Source organism: Amblyomma americanum, chromosome 1, assembly GCF_052857255.1.
Source record: "Amblyomma americanum isolate KBUSLIRL-KWMA chromosome 1, ASM5285725v1, whole genome shotgun sequence".
In the NCBI taxonomy this organism is placed as follows: domain Eukaryota; kingdom Metazoa; phylum Arthropoda; class Arachnida; order Ixodida; family Ixodidae; genus Amblyomma; species Amblyomma americanum.
The window spans coordinates 285,160,659-285,177,401 of NC_135497.1; the positions used below are offsets into that span (position 1 = coordinate 285,160,659).

Here is a 16,743-nt window from a genome sequence, read left to right on the forward strand (position 1 = left end):
GGCATGCTTACATCTAGACCACTTTTAACCAAATGCTGCCGCTAGATATCACGTGTTGAGTACGAAACGCTTCCAGAACGGGTTCGAGACGACTGTTTTGGCCTCTGTGATGTGCGATGTCAGTGCGCGTTAAGGGATCCCAGGCGGTCAAAATTATCCGCAGTTCTCCACAGGGGCGTCCCTCACAGCGTGAGTCGCTTTGGGACGTTAAACACCAGAAACCAAACGAAACCATCAAGCTTTCGTGTAATTTCGCCTTGTTTCTCAAGCAGCTGAAAACTTATACAATAATTTATAATGTATAATGACATATAAATACGGCGTCGTAAAACAGTTTTATATTTGACCCTGCACCGTAAGCAGATTCTGTTGGGGGGCTTCCTTCTGCTTTCTCAATATCACGTTCACAAGTCATTGCTAGGCCATATAGATGCAGTGTTCAGTTTCTTTCGTCAGGCCACCGTGGTGGCTCAGTGTTTATGACTGTCGGCTACTGACCCAGAAGACGCGGGTCCGATCCCGGCCGCGGCGGTGTGGGGGCGAAATTCTAGAGGTCCGTGTTACTGTGTGATATCAGTGCAAGTTAAAGAACCCCAGGTGGTTGAAATTTCTGGAGCCCTTCAATACGGCGTCCCTTATAGCCTGTCTAGCTTTGGGACTTTAAACCCCATAAACCAAAACTAAACCATCTTAGATCTGTTCTAAAGTAAACGAAATGAGACATTTTGTGGCTGTACAACGTCCTTCTTTCATGCTAACGACCACTCGGCGTTCTCCCATGCCGTACAAATGCGAGGGACGCAGGTCCAGCTGCTTCATACAGTCTTTTTTTTCAGCTAAAATAAATGAGAGTCGCAGACTGTTTTTCAGAGCAAGAAGCTATTACAGAGCTGTCCCGCCGAATGGACAACAGCAGTCCATCGCTCCTCAGAGCGACGCGGAAAAATAACTTCATTCCCGAGTGGGATTCCGACCTCCACCGGCGAAGCGAGAACCGCTTCGTTTCCCAATGCCTCACGGAAAATCGGCCATTGCCATAACCCTCAAAGCAGGTGTGTGCGGACGTGCTCTCGTCGACGAAAAATACAAGAAAATGATGCGGCGGTGGAGGGGAAGAATGGAGGGAAACAGTGAAAAGCGCGTTAGTGAATTAAGCTTATTTTGGCGAATTACTGAGTGAGCTTTCAAAATGAAGGACGACTGCTACATGTACAGGAATTACTCCTTTCTAAGCGTGGGTTCCAAAGTCAAAAGGCGGACTTAAGTAGTCAGAAACCGAAACTAAGTGGACTTTCCCACCCCTGCACTGGAGGGAAGGTGCGAGCGGCAACAAGACCCAGGGGTGGGTGACGCCGAGCAAGAACTGGACAGACTTCGTGGCCAAATCGAGCACCGGCGTCAGCTTCTCACCTAATTATTCGGGTCAAGCCATATTAACCGTCAGTATCTCTTTCTTACTTTAGAAAGTTCAAACCGCCTAGAACAGAGACATACAACAGATATGACAACGTGAAACTCAAAGCTTAATGCTCCGAATTGAGCGTGTTGGCACATACTTGGAAATAATGACAGCAGCGCAAATAAGGGACAACCGACGGAGAGTAGACAAAGACGAGCGCCTAACTTCGAACAACTTTTATTGTGAACGATTCACAAATAGACATGCTGTCCGAGCCAGCGGTTATCGTCTGCACATCAGCAAATATGCCAGCTCTTTGTCTGAGAGGGTGATGGAGGCCATGCTGACGCAGCCCTCCCCAAGTCTAGATAACCGTTCAGATTCTATGATTTCCCGGGCGACAAGTGTTTTGCTCTTCTTAACAACGAAAGTGTTTTCTAAGCCGGGCGAACAGTCCTTGCAGGTCAGACAATGACTTGCCAGAACACGTTGAAAGTCTTATGCTTCACGCGTATTTTTTACGTTCTTTGCATGTTTCCTTAAGCTATTGTTAACACACCTCCCATTATGGTCAACGTACACTTTTCCGCACCTTACGGGATAATGATATCCTACACATTCAACAGATGGCCCCCCGTGATTCTTGCCGTAATCATGTCGCTGGATTGCTTCCAGGTCCGCCATTCTCCACAGCTTTCACATCATGTGGGGTGCAGAGAACACGACCTTCACGTCGTAACGCTGGGCCGCCTTTTTCAGTATGTGCGATAACGTGTGAATGTAACGTGTCACAGCTACATTCAGCCTAAATGCTGTACGCGGGCTTCACACGTGTGCGGCTCTGTGCGCATCTTTTTGAAAAGGTCTTCTGTGACCGAAATAAATAGATTCTGGGGACATCCGTCGCTCAGCACTCTTTCGGCTTGATGGTTGTACGCTTCTGGGATAAGGTGCGGGTAAGATTTGACGAGTGCGTTCTTTGGGCACAACGTGGCAATAGCTCGTTTATCGAGCTTAGAGTGGGCGTAGTTGAAAGGCAGAAGAGTGTTGTTGGCGCGTGGTTCATAGCACCAGCAGACACCAACACCTTTAAAACGGAACCGAATATCAAAAAGCTAATTTAGTCATTGACAGGAAGTTCGTGCGCTAGATCAAGGGGGCTCATCACCCTTTTATACACAGACAACGCCTTTCTGCTTTCACATTCAATGATCACCGCTTCACAATTTAAAACAACTAAAAATTGCCCACAAAACGGAAGATTTTGAAGAGCATTCTTGTCCAGAGCGAGGCGTAAAGGAGACGACTGAAATGAGCAAGTACTGTGTCACTAAAGACGGGGGTGGTGCGGAACACAATACATACACCCTGCTTTGGCAAGCGCGGTGTCCCTTCAAATTGGCTGCAGGTTGACCGTAAATAAAAAGTTAAAAGTTCTGAAAATAAATTTGAACGACTGTTTCATTTTGGAAACAAATGGAACCGTATCTGTCAACAGCATGCACAACGCATTCAAGAATGAGGTGGTTATGGGATAAAGAATAAGCGAGATCTCTTTTGCAAATTGAGAAATCCTGGCTGCTCTTGTCGGTATTAGTGTTCAGAAATTCTAAAACCTGGTTGGAGTTGCTCACGATGAAAGGGTAATCCACAGACAAGAACGTGAGATGACGCTGAAACCAGGGAGCAACAAAGTGCTGCCATGTTCCAGGTTCAGAGTCAGTGGCCTTTAATGGTACATTTTTCGCGCTAAAAAGGCCTTTAAACAGTTCTTGCACTTCTCGATGGCCTTCACAAGTTCAGAAATGTTTAACCTCTCACGCCGTTTCTTTGCGCGAGACTTTAGTTTGTTCAGAGACGCCTTTCAATTGGTAACGAACACAGAGGAGACAGCATCTCTCGATTTTGATTTACATACTTCACTAGGTAAAACCTAAGTCTAGCCGTTAGACGCGTGGCATCTTTTCTAAGCGACCCATCTCTCCGCGTTCTCCCGGCTGACAAAGAGGGTGGTCGTGTTCTCTGCACCCCCCAAGCTGTAAAAACACTTCATAATGACGGACCCGGAGGTAACCCAGCAATGTGACTGCAGCAAGCAGAGGCGGCCTCTGGTTGAATGCACCGAAGGCTTAGTATTTCAGTTTCCATTAAGGCACACAAAAGTATATGTTGGCCAAAGTGGGAGATGTGTCACCGATAGGTTAAGGAAGCACAGTAAAGAAAAGTAAAAAATCCTCGTGAAGGAATAAATTCTGAAGATTTTCTGGCAAATGATTGCCTGACCTGCAAGGACGGTTCGCTCGACCTAGACAACACTTTCATTAGTAACCCTTTCAGGCCCAGTGATTCCTATCGGGATCACAAAATTTAGAGACCACCAGTCTTGAATTGAGCGAAAAAGTCCTACTGTTTTTGCAGTAGTTCCGACATTTAGGAATTCATCAACATCCGTTAGCACTCTTTCACCTGACCGGCATATGCTAGTAGGTACGATAGGGATGTAGAAACTGCGTACGCTTTATTGTCATCTTCGCTTGGCGCCAAGTTTCCCTTGCACCGAATAGAAGAAAGAAAACTATTTTTATTTCTTTCTCTCTAATCCCGAGTAAGGGTACAAGTAATGCTCACGTTACTCATTCAGAATAAATTCTATCAGCAAAACGCATTTACAAGCGCTTAAATATTCAGAAAAGAATAATTATTCCAAATGGAATCGCTAGGACTTCGATGCCCTGTGGCAGAATAAGCAGCGCGGACGTATTAGAGTTACCTTTGACTGTTTGTGTGAATTGTAAACATCGCTTCGTCGGCAGTCTATATGTAACAATGAATGTTTTTTACTCCGAAGATGTCTACATTCAGCGCATGCACTTGTCATGCGGAAAGGGAATTTCCAGAGATTCCCACCGCACATGTAGAGGTGCCGATTCATCCAATGAAGAATATACAGCATTCACTGCATGTAGGTCAACAACAACTCAAAGAGAAAGCATAACACAAGAGCACTGAACCTCTATGGCAGCAAGTTGAAAACTGCAGGAATACATAGAACCGAGTGGCAGCGCAACCGCGCCGATGGTTGAAAGCAAACATTCAATCTCTATGACAGCTAAGTGAAAACTGCAGAACGACGCAGAACAGAGGGGCAGCGCTGCTACGCCGAAGGTTGAAAGCAAGCATTGAAACTCTATGGAAGCAAACTGAAAACTGCAGGACGACGCAGAACCGAGGGGTAGCGCAACTACGTCGAAGGTTGAAAGGCGTACAGCGTCCAACCTTCGAAAAGCCGAGCAACTCCGCAAACAGCAGGTCATGTTTTGCGCCAGAAAAGACACCCTAGAAAAATCTCTATTGTGGATGCAGCACGATACTGCTGAACAAGGCAGAAATCATGAATGCGAACTCCCACCGCAAGGAGCACCTTCACCGTACGAATACTTCAAAGGTTTCTGCATTGACTTAATCTTGAATAATTTCGCTTGAATGATTTTTAGTCAGTGCAGTAAGCTAGATGCGGTGAGTTCGATGTTGGAAATGTGGTTACTGGGGGCGCGGGCGCTCTGCTTCTTACATGGCATCTCTCAGAAGAACCAGTGTGTGTTGTCTTCAACCAACACGAGAATTCCGCTTGCATAGGACCGCACACCAGCTTGCACATAATAAAAAAATAACAGAGGAACAAGCTCCGTGTCATGTCATGCTTATGTATTCCTGGCAGGAACTGTGGCACAGTCTACTTCCGCAGAGAGAAAGTGGGTTCAAATCACTTGATATTTAATTTGATTGTCAAAGGAATAAAAAAATCGTACCCCCACCTTCCGGAAGACGTTGAAGTAACGAGCGTTAGCTATTTGGTAACGCAATCTATCATCCCTGCGAGGTACTACCACATGATTAGGCTACTTTTCTATACCTCACGGCGAGCGAGCGCCTATCGCCTTGTGAGCTGCCGAGTGCTGACGTCATGGCCGCCATGTTAAGCCTAACTTTAACTAAATATTAGTCTAATTAGGCGATATTGGCGTCAAACATGTTCTACACATCGAGCCCGTTACGAATATGCCATTAGTTAGAGGATTATGTGGTCTGTTAATTAATTCAAGCAATTAAATTTTCCCTAACAAAAACTAAATATTAACTTCATTAGTTAATAGTGTTGTCTAACGTATTCTACTCATCCAGAGGATTCCAAATATCTAGTTGGTTTTATGATGACATTATTAATTACTGAGTTATAAGTGATTAAACATAATCACGTGACTAGTTAATTATGGCCTCACAAAATAAGTGACCTCACCAATCAATCACCAATTCGATATACTAACGGCGCCATCATTCAATCACCACTTGGGTTGCTGTATCGATTTACTAAGGGGCCGCCATCTTGAATTCCTCGGACTTAGAATATTTAACGCCGAAGGGAGGTGGTAGCAGACCCCAAGAAATCGAGAAACGTGATGAATAAGACTAAGCATTTCGCACCCTCCTCATCATGAGTGTGAAGGACGCATGATTTCGAAACTTGAAATAGAATCATGATTTTGCATGATTCTATTTCGAATCGTGCAAGGCACTTCCAAAAAATCGACAGAACTTCGATTTTCTTAACTTTTCACGATTATCTACTTCCTACACATGCAAATCTATGGATACCAATGTTTTACATTGAACAGTTTTAATTTGGGTTGGAAAGGGTTAAGAAGAGCGCAAGAGAAAGACATATCAAAAGGGAAATGGTAGAATCTGAGCGAACATTTAACTTGAGGAGGGCTGCGTCAGCATGGCTTCGATCACCCTCATAGAGAAATAGCTGGCATACTTGCGCATGTCCAAACGATAGCCTCTTGCTCAGCTAGCATGTATGTATTTGTGAATCGTTCACAATAATAGTTGTCGGGAGTTCAGCGCTCCTTCTAGTCTACCCGCCGTTCGTTGTGCCTTTGTTGCGCTGCTGTCAATATATCAAACAAGGTGTGTGTATTGCGCGAGAAAAAAAGAAAAATATTTCATCTGTTGCTCCTGAGCAAAGCTAAGCGGATGGCTTTGTGAGAGGAACGTGAGACTGCTGTATACAACACGCATATAGTATTCTTGGCCTGCCTGTCTAGATAACTTCCTGCAATATGCGCTCGCCATTCTATGAAAGATACAAGGGTTACGCGCATCAGTAATTTAGTTGCGAGATATCGCCTGCACTACCCTGTCTTTTTGGTTTCAAATGTGGGCGTTTCAGTTTGCAGTGAATATGATCTGTAGCTGATGACGCCCCCTTATCGACCAACATTGTTTCCTGAACTCCACACACACACAAAAAGGAAGTGCGAGATGAGCTACAAGTGACGCAAACAATACCGTACTCTCTGAATGCCGTGAAAGAGGCTCTCACTGGCATCGCAAGTGCGTTCCGATGGGGCAAAAATGCTGATGACGTTAAGTTCGGTCAAAATGCGTTTAGTCTCGTGCATCAAAGTAATTTCGCCCCTTCTCTTTCGCACAATATTCAAACAAAAGGCTGTCGCAATAATGAAGCGTTTGTGAGAACAGCAGCAGCATGTTTTCAGTGCTCCTTACTAGTTCGAGTGTAACGAGTACAAAGAAGAAACAGCGTGCAATGTCGCGCTTACTAAATTACAACTCAACGCCCTTACCTTCACGAGCGAAATTAGTGCACTAATTAACTGAGCAACATTGACAAGTGGAGCCGTATATATGCGGCCGGTCTTGTTTTCTAAACTGAACTAGACATACCTCATAGAACGGAGCAGTATTATTGAAGTATGCGTCTATATAACGTGCGGTGATAATCAAACCTACGACGAACATATCGCCTTGGATTGTTCAAGCCAGCTGCGTCAGCACTCTAAAGCTCTACGGGGCAGAGACATTTCTCGATTCTGGCGGTCGAGGCTTCGGGTCATCAGGAGCCAGTTTACAATTCAAATCTCTGGACACGCACGCTGAAACCTGTGTGCTATTTGCGAATGTATTACATGGTCATCAGCGCAACAGCAGAAGCGAAGGGATCAGTTTGCGTTCCAAGATAAGTAGCTACACTTCTCGGAAGGTTATTCTAGAAACGTCTATGAGTTTAGCTCGCTCAGTTTAGATGCATGTATGCCAACATTGTGTGCGGCAAGTGCATACGACTGAGAACAGGGAGCGTGTGATAAAACCGTCCTTGAACTCAAATGCAAGGAGATCATGAGAAAAAATGGGCCTACCTTTGGTGGCACTCTAGTGCAAAAACTCGTTAAGCAGAGCTGGTCACGTGTCCACATTAGGGGCGTTAGGCTCACCTTGGCAGCTCTTGAAACGCAACTCTCGTCAGTGAAAAATGTGCACGATGCCACTCGACAAAGAAAATAAGGAAAAGGGTGGGCGAAATAAAGAGAGGCATTATGCAATGGAAAGACAGAAGACGTTCATGGTCACTCCCACCCTCCCTCCCAACGGACAGCTATTTCTCAACAAACTAGCCAAAAAGAAACTACGACCACTAAAAACCAAGAAGCGAAGTAATAACCAGCTGGAGCTAGCAGCAAAGCTCGTTTTAGAAAAGTCCAAATCGATAAACAAGGCGTGTGCATGTACTTTGATGATTTACAACATGAGCGGTACAGGCGTTCACGATGGGCTAACAGGAAGAAAAAAATATCGAATCGCAATAAAGCCCCGGTCGAGTCAACGAACGCGCATCCTTTGATGCGGTTAACGTTGCAATCGTTTCTTTATTTCCTTTTCTTCTTTCCCCTGCTCACGGTATATATCTGTCCGCGGGCACTGCGATGGCTTTGGCGCATCCCCCACGGCCCGTCCCGCATGTACGTCACCTTTCCGGCGAGCCTTTCGCTTTCGACATGATCAAGTTGGGGTGAGTGAGATCGAGAGGGAGAGGGCAGGAGGAGAAAGTGAAATGCAGAGCGGGGAAAATGGAAAGCGTCGCCGGCGCACCTGGCTCAAATGACCGGGCAGCCCCCGATATGCGAAACTGGAGGGGCTTCGCTTCGCTCTTCAGGCGGTGGCCGCCCCCGGTCAGCCAAGGTCCTTCGCGGAAGCAGCCCGCACGAACCAGTCGGAAAGCTTTTGCGGGTCGACGTCATCGCCAACGCGCCCGTTTTCAATCCCTTCGCCTTTTTTTGTGTGTTTTTCTTTATTCGTTGACTTTTCGCACCGGCCTTCCCAACGGCCCACGAATTCACGAGCAGCTCATCTCAAATTAAGAACAAAGAAATAGAAGGGAACAGCTAAATGGCAGTGGGAGAGGAGGAAAGAGACGAAGCTATATTACAACCCCCCATTTCCGCGCAGCCCACTCGTCTGTGAACGAAATATCGCGCTTTTGTTTTGTTCCAACCGCGACGGGTCCGTGTCCAGCGTTCGCGAGCCGCCTGACAATTCAGCAGCCGTTATGAGTGCTCAGCGGATAGCTGGTGCGTTACTGTTGCTGTGCGCCTGTTCATCGACGTTGCTGACCTTCGTCAGCGCGGCGGCCAATGTGGAGACGACCTCATCGACAACGTCGACGACGCCCTCTGCCCCGACGTCAACCTTCAAAAGCCTGGGCGCCGACTTGGACGATGTGGCTAAAGTGCTGGTCTCAAAGTTTCTACCCAGCGTGTCAGACGTGATCGCGAGCCCGGAGTTGAGCGTCGCCTGCTCAGCGAGCATCGCGAAGCTCCTGCTGGCAGTAAGGAACAAGGATGCCTGGGCCATAAAGAGTAAGCGCCGCGACTACGCGCACGTTTCGTGGAAGGGATCAACTCTTGCGCCTGTGATGCGGCGAAAACGGGGAATCGCGTGCCCCCCCCCCCCCCGCTTCAGCCGCTCCGGAACGGAAAAACGCCGCTAAGGTGCGCGCGTGTATACCTGAGGAAACGCGGTTGATCGACGGAGGTTAAGGCCCTGAGGGGCGTACCTGTGGTCGTGCAGCATGATTTATGATAGGGAGTGATTAAAAAAGGGAAACGCGAATGCCTTCGTCGCATGTGGTTTTTTTCTTTATTTCTACTATGCTGTCCCTAATTAAGGGTTCGAAGGGGGATAGTTGCAGCCTTGTATCTATGCAAGAAGAAACACTGTAGGAAAACACAGAGATCATGGCAGTAGCAATTTGTGCTCCCGACCGAAAACTGACGTTAAGAAGGAAGTAGAAAACTGGAGTTTTGTTTTGTTTTTGTTATTTGCGCGTGCGTGTTTTTTCATCGTTCGGCGGACGCGTGCTGGCCGGCCTCAGGTGGCGAAGCAGCCGTTACGTACTTGGCTCCGCGCATATCTCACCGGCGGGGAGCGCGTTGCCGCTCCACCACATGGCTTCGGCAGCGCGCTCACCGCTGGAGCAGGTCTTACTGTTGCATAAGAATATCAGCCGCTGCTTAGAGCATCCTTATAGCTATATCAAGGACATGTTAATCATGTGCGTGTCAAACCTAGCTGACAGAGTTCAATTATTACTGTTATTCGGTTTACTGGTGTCTTTATTCCAACTTGACAGTCCGATTGATCACCTTTTTGCACGTATTGGGCCACCATTAGTATGTACTGTGAGAATCGGTTGAATTGCTTATTATATTAGACTTGATGGCCAGGATTGTCTAGAGCCCTCAAGTGATGCGCATCGGAGCAAATAAAGTGAACTATCAAAGCAGCAGCTCGGCGCCGCCTAGGTGGCTCACTGGTTACGGCGCGCGACTGCTGACCAGAAAGACGCGGTTTCGATCCCGGCAGCGGCGGTCGAATTTCGACGGAGGCGAATTTCTAGAGGCACGTGTTACCGTGCGATGTGAGTGCTCCTTAAAGAACCCCAGGTGGCCGAAATTTCCGGAGCCCTTCACAAAGGCGTCCCTCATAGCCTGAGTGCTTTGGGACGTTAAACCCTCATAAACCAACCAAACCAACCTATCAAACCATCTGCTACGTGAGGGGTGCACTGTGTGCGTGCCTCGTTTGTTTGGTATGTTTGTTCGGCTGCGCCAAATCGCAAGTATTTTCGGTGAAACTGAGTAACTACTTTCAAAATGCTGTTCCTCTGCTCCGATAACCCCAGCTTAGCGGCTGTGGAAGCGGAGCTTCATAATTTATTCTTGCGTTCGAAAAGCTACTGCTACCGAAAGTTGCTCTGTGCTGATGTCATCTGCCGCGCTTTTTGTTTGAAAGGGGCGTCTTGCTTCTGTAGCAACGGGTTTAGCCCTTGGGAAAAATTCTTGCTGCGGATTCTGTGTAGCGAACGGAAGTCGATCTTAAAATCTTTTTGCGTGAGTTAGCGGGTGTCTGGATTCGTCCAAGAGGTGTGAAATGAGACGTATAAGTATAGCACAACGCAAGGGAGCCAAAGGCGAAAGAACGTATACGTTCCCGATAAACAAACGTGAACAAAACGAAAATTCTAGCGGGGTTATAGATTGCAGCCTTTGTAAAAAGATTAGAGACCAGGTGCGTTTGCTTCTAAGCTGCTTAGTGGGGCCTTTGTGGCAACCGTGGAAGTTGTAACTTTCGGATATGAAGCGACAAGAGGTCTTCTTACCTTCGGTGTGACGCTAGAAGCAAACCCCCCTTGGGCTCTAAGCTTTTGACAAATGGTGTGCATCTCTTGCGCCCCGCCCCCTTAAAAAAAGAAAAAAAAAGGGAAACGGTCTGAAGAGCGAAACAGTACTGTGTCAAAGGAGTTCACGTATCGAAGGCTTTAATTTCGCAACCGACATGGAATTTCCGGCAGGTGACTACCAGAGGTCTTAATTGGGCGCGGCAATCCCACTTAAAGGCAGATAACTAACTGAGACTCCCAGCGGCATTCAGTCATGTCACCGGGGAGAATCTTTCAAACCTTACGCACACTGCTTAACGTCGCGAAGGGTGCTCGAAGCTAATTCGATATCCCGCCGAAGCTTTTCGTTTATGAAAAGCTAAACCAGCTGCAGTTTTCTTGCAGCTTCAAACGACGCACGCGTTGCGCGTTTTTGAAGTTGCACTCCGTATACATGCGCATGCTTAACGTACAAAGACTGCAGAGTTAAGCAGTTAAAAGGATCTCGTTTCGGAAATTGCAAATCAAAGCGTAAAGGCAGAGCGAGTTTTGCGTTAAAACAGGAACCCAGGCGTAAGAAAAAATATATAGGCAGAATATTTTTTTCATTTACACCCCAAAACGAAATAACAGGGACATATAGATTCCATTAACAGGTGTCACACTGTACATCGATATAAAAAGAGAACAAATAAAACACAGTCATGAGAACTCCCAGCAAAGCAAACTGTTCTTCAGAGTTGAGTGAAACTGTGAAATGAGATACTGTGACACAATTAGGCTGTTTGCATGGCCAAATAGCGAATACGGCAGCACTCGCACGTTGAGTTACTGGTCATTTGCTGATCGCCATTCGCAGTTAAATAGGCGTTCTGTCCCGAAGAATACTGTCTTATTCATGTTATGTAGGCGGCACATACGGATTCATGCACGCGCATTTTTTCTTCCCACGCGAAGAACGAATAGCGTTTGGGCGCGTTCGACATTCCAGAGAAAATGATCGGACGCAATGATAATAGCGAACGACTGCGCGGGAGGGAGTCAAGGTGCAGTCAAACGGGAGGCTCGATTCTGTGAAAAGACTAAGGCTTGACGGGCAGATGCAACAAGCTATGGAATTATAGTATGCGAAAGAGGAAGCGTCGGGTCAGCGAACGACATGAACTTGAAAACGATTTTTGAATGATACCAATGTCCAGGTGCCTTCATGCATGTGATGTGGGCTTCTTATTTTCTGGATAATGTTTTAGGCTCCTGGTAATATGTAGGCATATAGTCACAGCATAGCCACACCCCCTCCATTTTCCTTACACGCGCATGTGGGTGCATAGTTCACTCCATGCAACAAAATGAACGTACAGGCAAACAGGATAGGTATATCACACGTAGCATAAACTGAATTGGGTCACCGCCTGAATATCAAGCATGCATTCAACATGAAGGTTATACCATCGTGCTTTAGAATATAACCACACAATGCAGAGCGTAGAGAACGGTATAACGCGGATAAGAACAGCAGGACTGCGCACCGCGCTACAACACCGTCCACCATGTAGTTTTGTCCAAAACAAATAATTGTGCGCGATTTTTTTATCGTATTTGCGCGAATACGTCTTGATGATCTGAAAATTTCGAAACAACAGCGGCACACACGCGCCGTCCAGTTAGGGCGCTGAAATACCTTTCTAGCGGTTGTTGATATACGAAAGGTTATTAGACTTAACGATAAGTTTAGCATAAAACTTTATCGTTTAATGTAATACTAAAAATACACTTAGTATTACGCGAAAGCTGCGACTAGAAGAGCGCTGCGTACAGCTAAAGCTGATTTAGGGCCGGGCGCGGGTCGAATGGTGATGGCGGTCGTGTTGGCCGCAAACTGGACGAGGAGCAACCAAACTCGATTAATGGAATGGTGTAGACTCTTGAAAGAGCAGTGATATTAAATATGGAGGTTCATTGTCTTCCACTGTAGAAAAGGTGTACAGAAGAGAAAAAAAGAACAAGAGAGAGAGAGGTTGCGCCGACACAAAATCCGATAAAATGAATTGTATTTTGCCCCCCCCCCCCCCCCCCGCTTCGCAGCGCCGCATGCTTGATCATTGCAAAGCAGGGGATTTATTGCTCTTTACACGTAATCTGGGCAGAATTGGCGAAGAGGGTACTTTTTCGGGCAGTGGACGATGCTGATGAAGGGCCTGCTTACCCGCACCGATGGAAACAGAGACGGGCCCCGCCGGCCAACATGAAGCACGCCGGACCGGCTGAGACGGCGTTTAACAGCCGCGTCACGCCGTACCCAGGACGCAAGTACCCACGACGCAGGAATTCACGCGGACGCACTTATTTTTACGCAACATAGCGAAACACGGACACTTCAACTGGTGGCCTTATTGAGATACGCTGTAGTTCACCTGCATGCAGGGAGGAAAGCCCGGTAATGAAAACGGAACCGAACACGTAGTGTGTACGCGCCTGGTATACGGTCCCTTGGTGCGAAATAAAGGCCGTTTCTGAGGCACGCTACAGTCCCGAGGAAAACATCTTGCGTACTGTGAGCCACTGTAGTTCGCTGTGCGCAATATATAGTTATGAAACACAAATATTCGCGTTAGTTTACTATGCCCAGTGGTCATCGCATATCCAAGAAAACAACGGTTGCGACGTCAATCAATGCATGCCGATTGGATCCGCAGTCGTGGCCTAGTGGTCTGGGCGTTCGCTGCGGCTGCGGGAGGTGGTTGGTTCGAAACCCACCGCCGGACACCCACCGGTAAATATGGGTACAAGCCACCCCCGGCCCGGCGCCCGGCTTCTTCAGGGGTGTGTGCTTGGAGGAGGCGCCGCAAACCCCGCGGCGCCCCATCGGGGGCAAACCCAGTTTCGAACAACTCAGCCTGCAAAGGTGGTTCGTGTTTCACTCCCCAGTGAAGAGTTCGACTCAAGACTCGTACGCTCTAACCAGTGTCAGGTTCAAACACTAAGGTCCTTCGTCAGAAGCGATTCAGAGTATCACTACGGTCATGGGCTAGTCCGTCTTTTCGGCTGTCCGACTTTGTGAGAAAAACCTTTGCACATGTAGAACCCCGGTGCGCCTACAGAACCGAAAGGATGTTGGAAGTTTAAAATTACGGAGATGCAACAGCGGCAAAGGAGGGGGAGAAGGAAGGGATGAGTGGGCAGTGGCAGCTCCGTCATGAATTCAAAGGCGGCCACGTGGGAGGTAGTGTGGATTTTATAGCTCCTCCTGGTTACTCGATACGTGTGCGGCATGCTGGAACAAAATTTTCCCCCTTTTTTTTTCCTGAGCCGACCACTTTTTTCTTCTGGCGTTAGCTCGTTACTTACCTCTTCACGCTTGGGGAACGCCCCTAGATCGCGCTTTTATGTGGGGCTGACTTTGAACAGGCTTGTATGTCGTTTTTTTTTTCTGATTGAATGCAGAAGAGCGCCGACTCTTTCGAATCACATTTGCCAAGTGGGCGAGCCCATGAGCTGTAGACAGATATTTGTCGATTAGGCGCTGCCTACAAATGTATCCCGCACTTTCGTAGACATGTGTGCCACTTTGTTGTGTATTAACGATTTCAGTGTATGGATAGTACTTTATTGAGGCCTTACACTCGAGTTACTTGAGGGAGACAAAGTGAATTTGACGAATAATGAATTTCGACGCCCTTTCCCGGCACACAAGTAGGTTGTTGCTGTTGTTGGTGTGTTCGGTAGCATATCTCGCAGGCCGTGCAAGTTTGTGAAAGCGAAGGGGGTCACACACCTTGGACAAGCACATAGTGTCCAAAAATCCGCGGCTGTCGTCTTTATGTGTATTGCATGCGGCCAGAAACGAGTTGCGCAAAGTGGTACGACAACGCGGCAGCATCTGCATTCGAAGAGCTGTAGGATGCTTTGCTGCTTTGCTAGGACGCCTCAGCAAGTTGTAACCACCTTTTGCCGTTAGTCCTCTGCATGCCCCTTCGATTTGCACAGGGATACTATGCGATACCGAAAGCAAGTCTAATAACGGAAGACAGAGACGACTCTCAAGCTTCTGATAACGTTCTACTTAATGTCAATGAGGTTTTTAGTGATCGCTTCTGCATTATGCACGAAGCTAAGGTTCCGCGAACTTGCGGGATGATTCCTTATGTATAATAAAAGTAGTTGATTTTAATGACAGGACATTGCAAATAAATCAAAACCTTGACTCTTGATTAACAATTAAGCCACTCAGCGGTTATCAAGCTTCACAAGTTGCACAAATAACCCAACACGGAGTAATGCTGCTTTGCTCGTGACCAGCAACAGACGCGCTGGCAGCGTTTAAGATAATGGTGCTGTGTTTGCACACAAATGCAACGGAACAAACCAAGTGAGTTTAATTTTTACACGAAAGATGAATGGGGAGAAATGAAAGCAACAAGTTAAAATCTGACGCGTTTGAAGCGACAAATTCCAGACACTATAGAATTACTAATGCGCAAGGTTAATCACATGTGTAATGCTCGAAACGCACAAGCTCGATGAGAATTAGTGGATGTCTTTTAACACCTGCGGAAGATATGTAGAGGGTCAAGATTGATATCCACTAATTGCTGTCACCAGAAAACAGTGACAAAGGGAAACGCCGGTATGCGAGGACGGCAATATTTTATCACCAGCTGCATGAGGAAAAGCAAAGTTCTAATTTCATGGAGCGTGTAACAGTGATAACACGCTTGTGTCGTGCTGTATGCCACATCCGCACTTTTAATTAAGCGCGTGCAAGTGGAGACGCAACAATAATTTCCGCCATATTCGGCAATCTGGTTTTAGAGCAGGATCCATTTTCGTTAACGAACCGACTCTTCTCGTTAGTCTTAGGGGCGGCAGAATCGTCAACCGAAATGAAAAATTGCGCAGATTTATCGCTCACACATTTTGCCGCAGGCGACAGACACGAAGTAACAAGGACGTACTAACAAAGTACGAAGTAACAGACAGTAACAACGACGAATTCACTACGAATTGAGAGGTCTTGTTTAAAGGTACGCCACCATTGTGGAAACGCTATCCTTATGCGTACGTAAGAGCCACGTACTCTAAATTCGCGAGCTTGCATTAAAGGGACTATGCAATAAATTAATTGAGGTTACATAAAGCAGACGAGAGATTAGCATTCGATCACTCGTCACACCAGTGCAAGAATTTTTGAGCTAGCGGCAATAACAACGTAGATATAGCAGATTAAAAATTACGCTCCTCCTCTCTCCCCTCAACTCGTACACGCGGGATACCAGAAAAAAAATGAAGAAAACAGGTCTGGGACTGGGCCCCGCCAATGAACACGTCATGCGCTGACGTTCGGTTTGCAACTTCCGGTTGTCGCACCCAGCGCCCCAGCAGCACCATCGGCGGCTTGATTGCGGCGCGCGTCGGGTTTCTTTACTGATCTCTACTAGGATGCCGCATTCCCGCGTTCCAAATTGGGTGCAAGTGAAGCCATCGGAAGTTCGGAGGCATGTCCCGAAAGTTCGGTGTCTGCTGTGCATTTCAATGCAAAAAGTTGCGTCTTTCGCCCTTCCGTTCTCAACTTTTCGCTTTGTTTTCGTGTAACGTCTGCTGTAATATCAAAGGAATAAGCAAGCTCAACGCGAAAAATGTGTGCATTGTTTGGGGAACCCTATAATTTCAGAGAAACCGAAGATAACAGGCATGCAGGTCTCACCATGCCGCGGCAAAGGGGTACGTGCATTAAACACTATTTTCTGACTTGGTTCTTGTCTTACGAGCGTAATCAGCGTAAGTAATGGAATGACGATCAGTCTAGGCCATCTTATAAACAAAT

At 47.0% G+C, this 16,743-nt stretch overlaps 1 protein-coding gene across 1 annotated transcript in view; it reads left to right on the plus strand.

Annotated features, from left to right (window-relative positions):
• Positions 1-8,730: 8,730 nt before the first annotated feature.
• LOC144115213 (nose resistant to fluoxetine protein 6-like) overlaps positions 8,731-16,743 on the plus strand; it is a 30,272-nt gene continuing 22,259 nt past the window's right edge. The window contains exon 1 of the mRNA XM_077649491.1: positions 8,731-9,117. Within this exon, the coding sequence (XP_077505617.1) occupies positions 8,808-9,117 (310 nt within the window). The 5' untranslated portion in view covers positions 8,731-8,807. The remainder of the gene's footprint in view (positions 9,118-16,743) is intronic.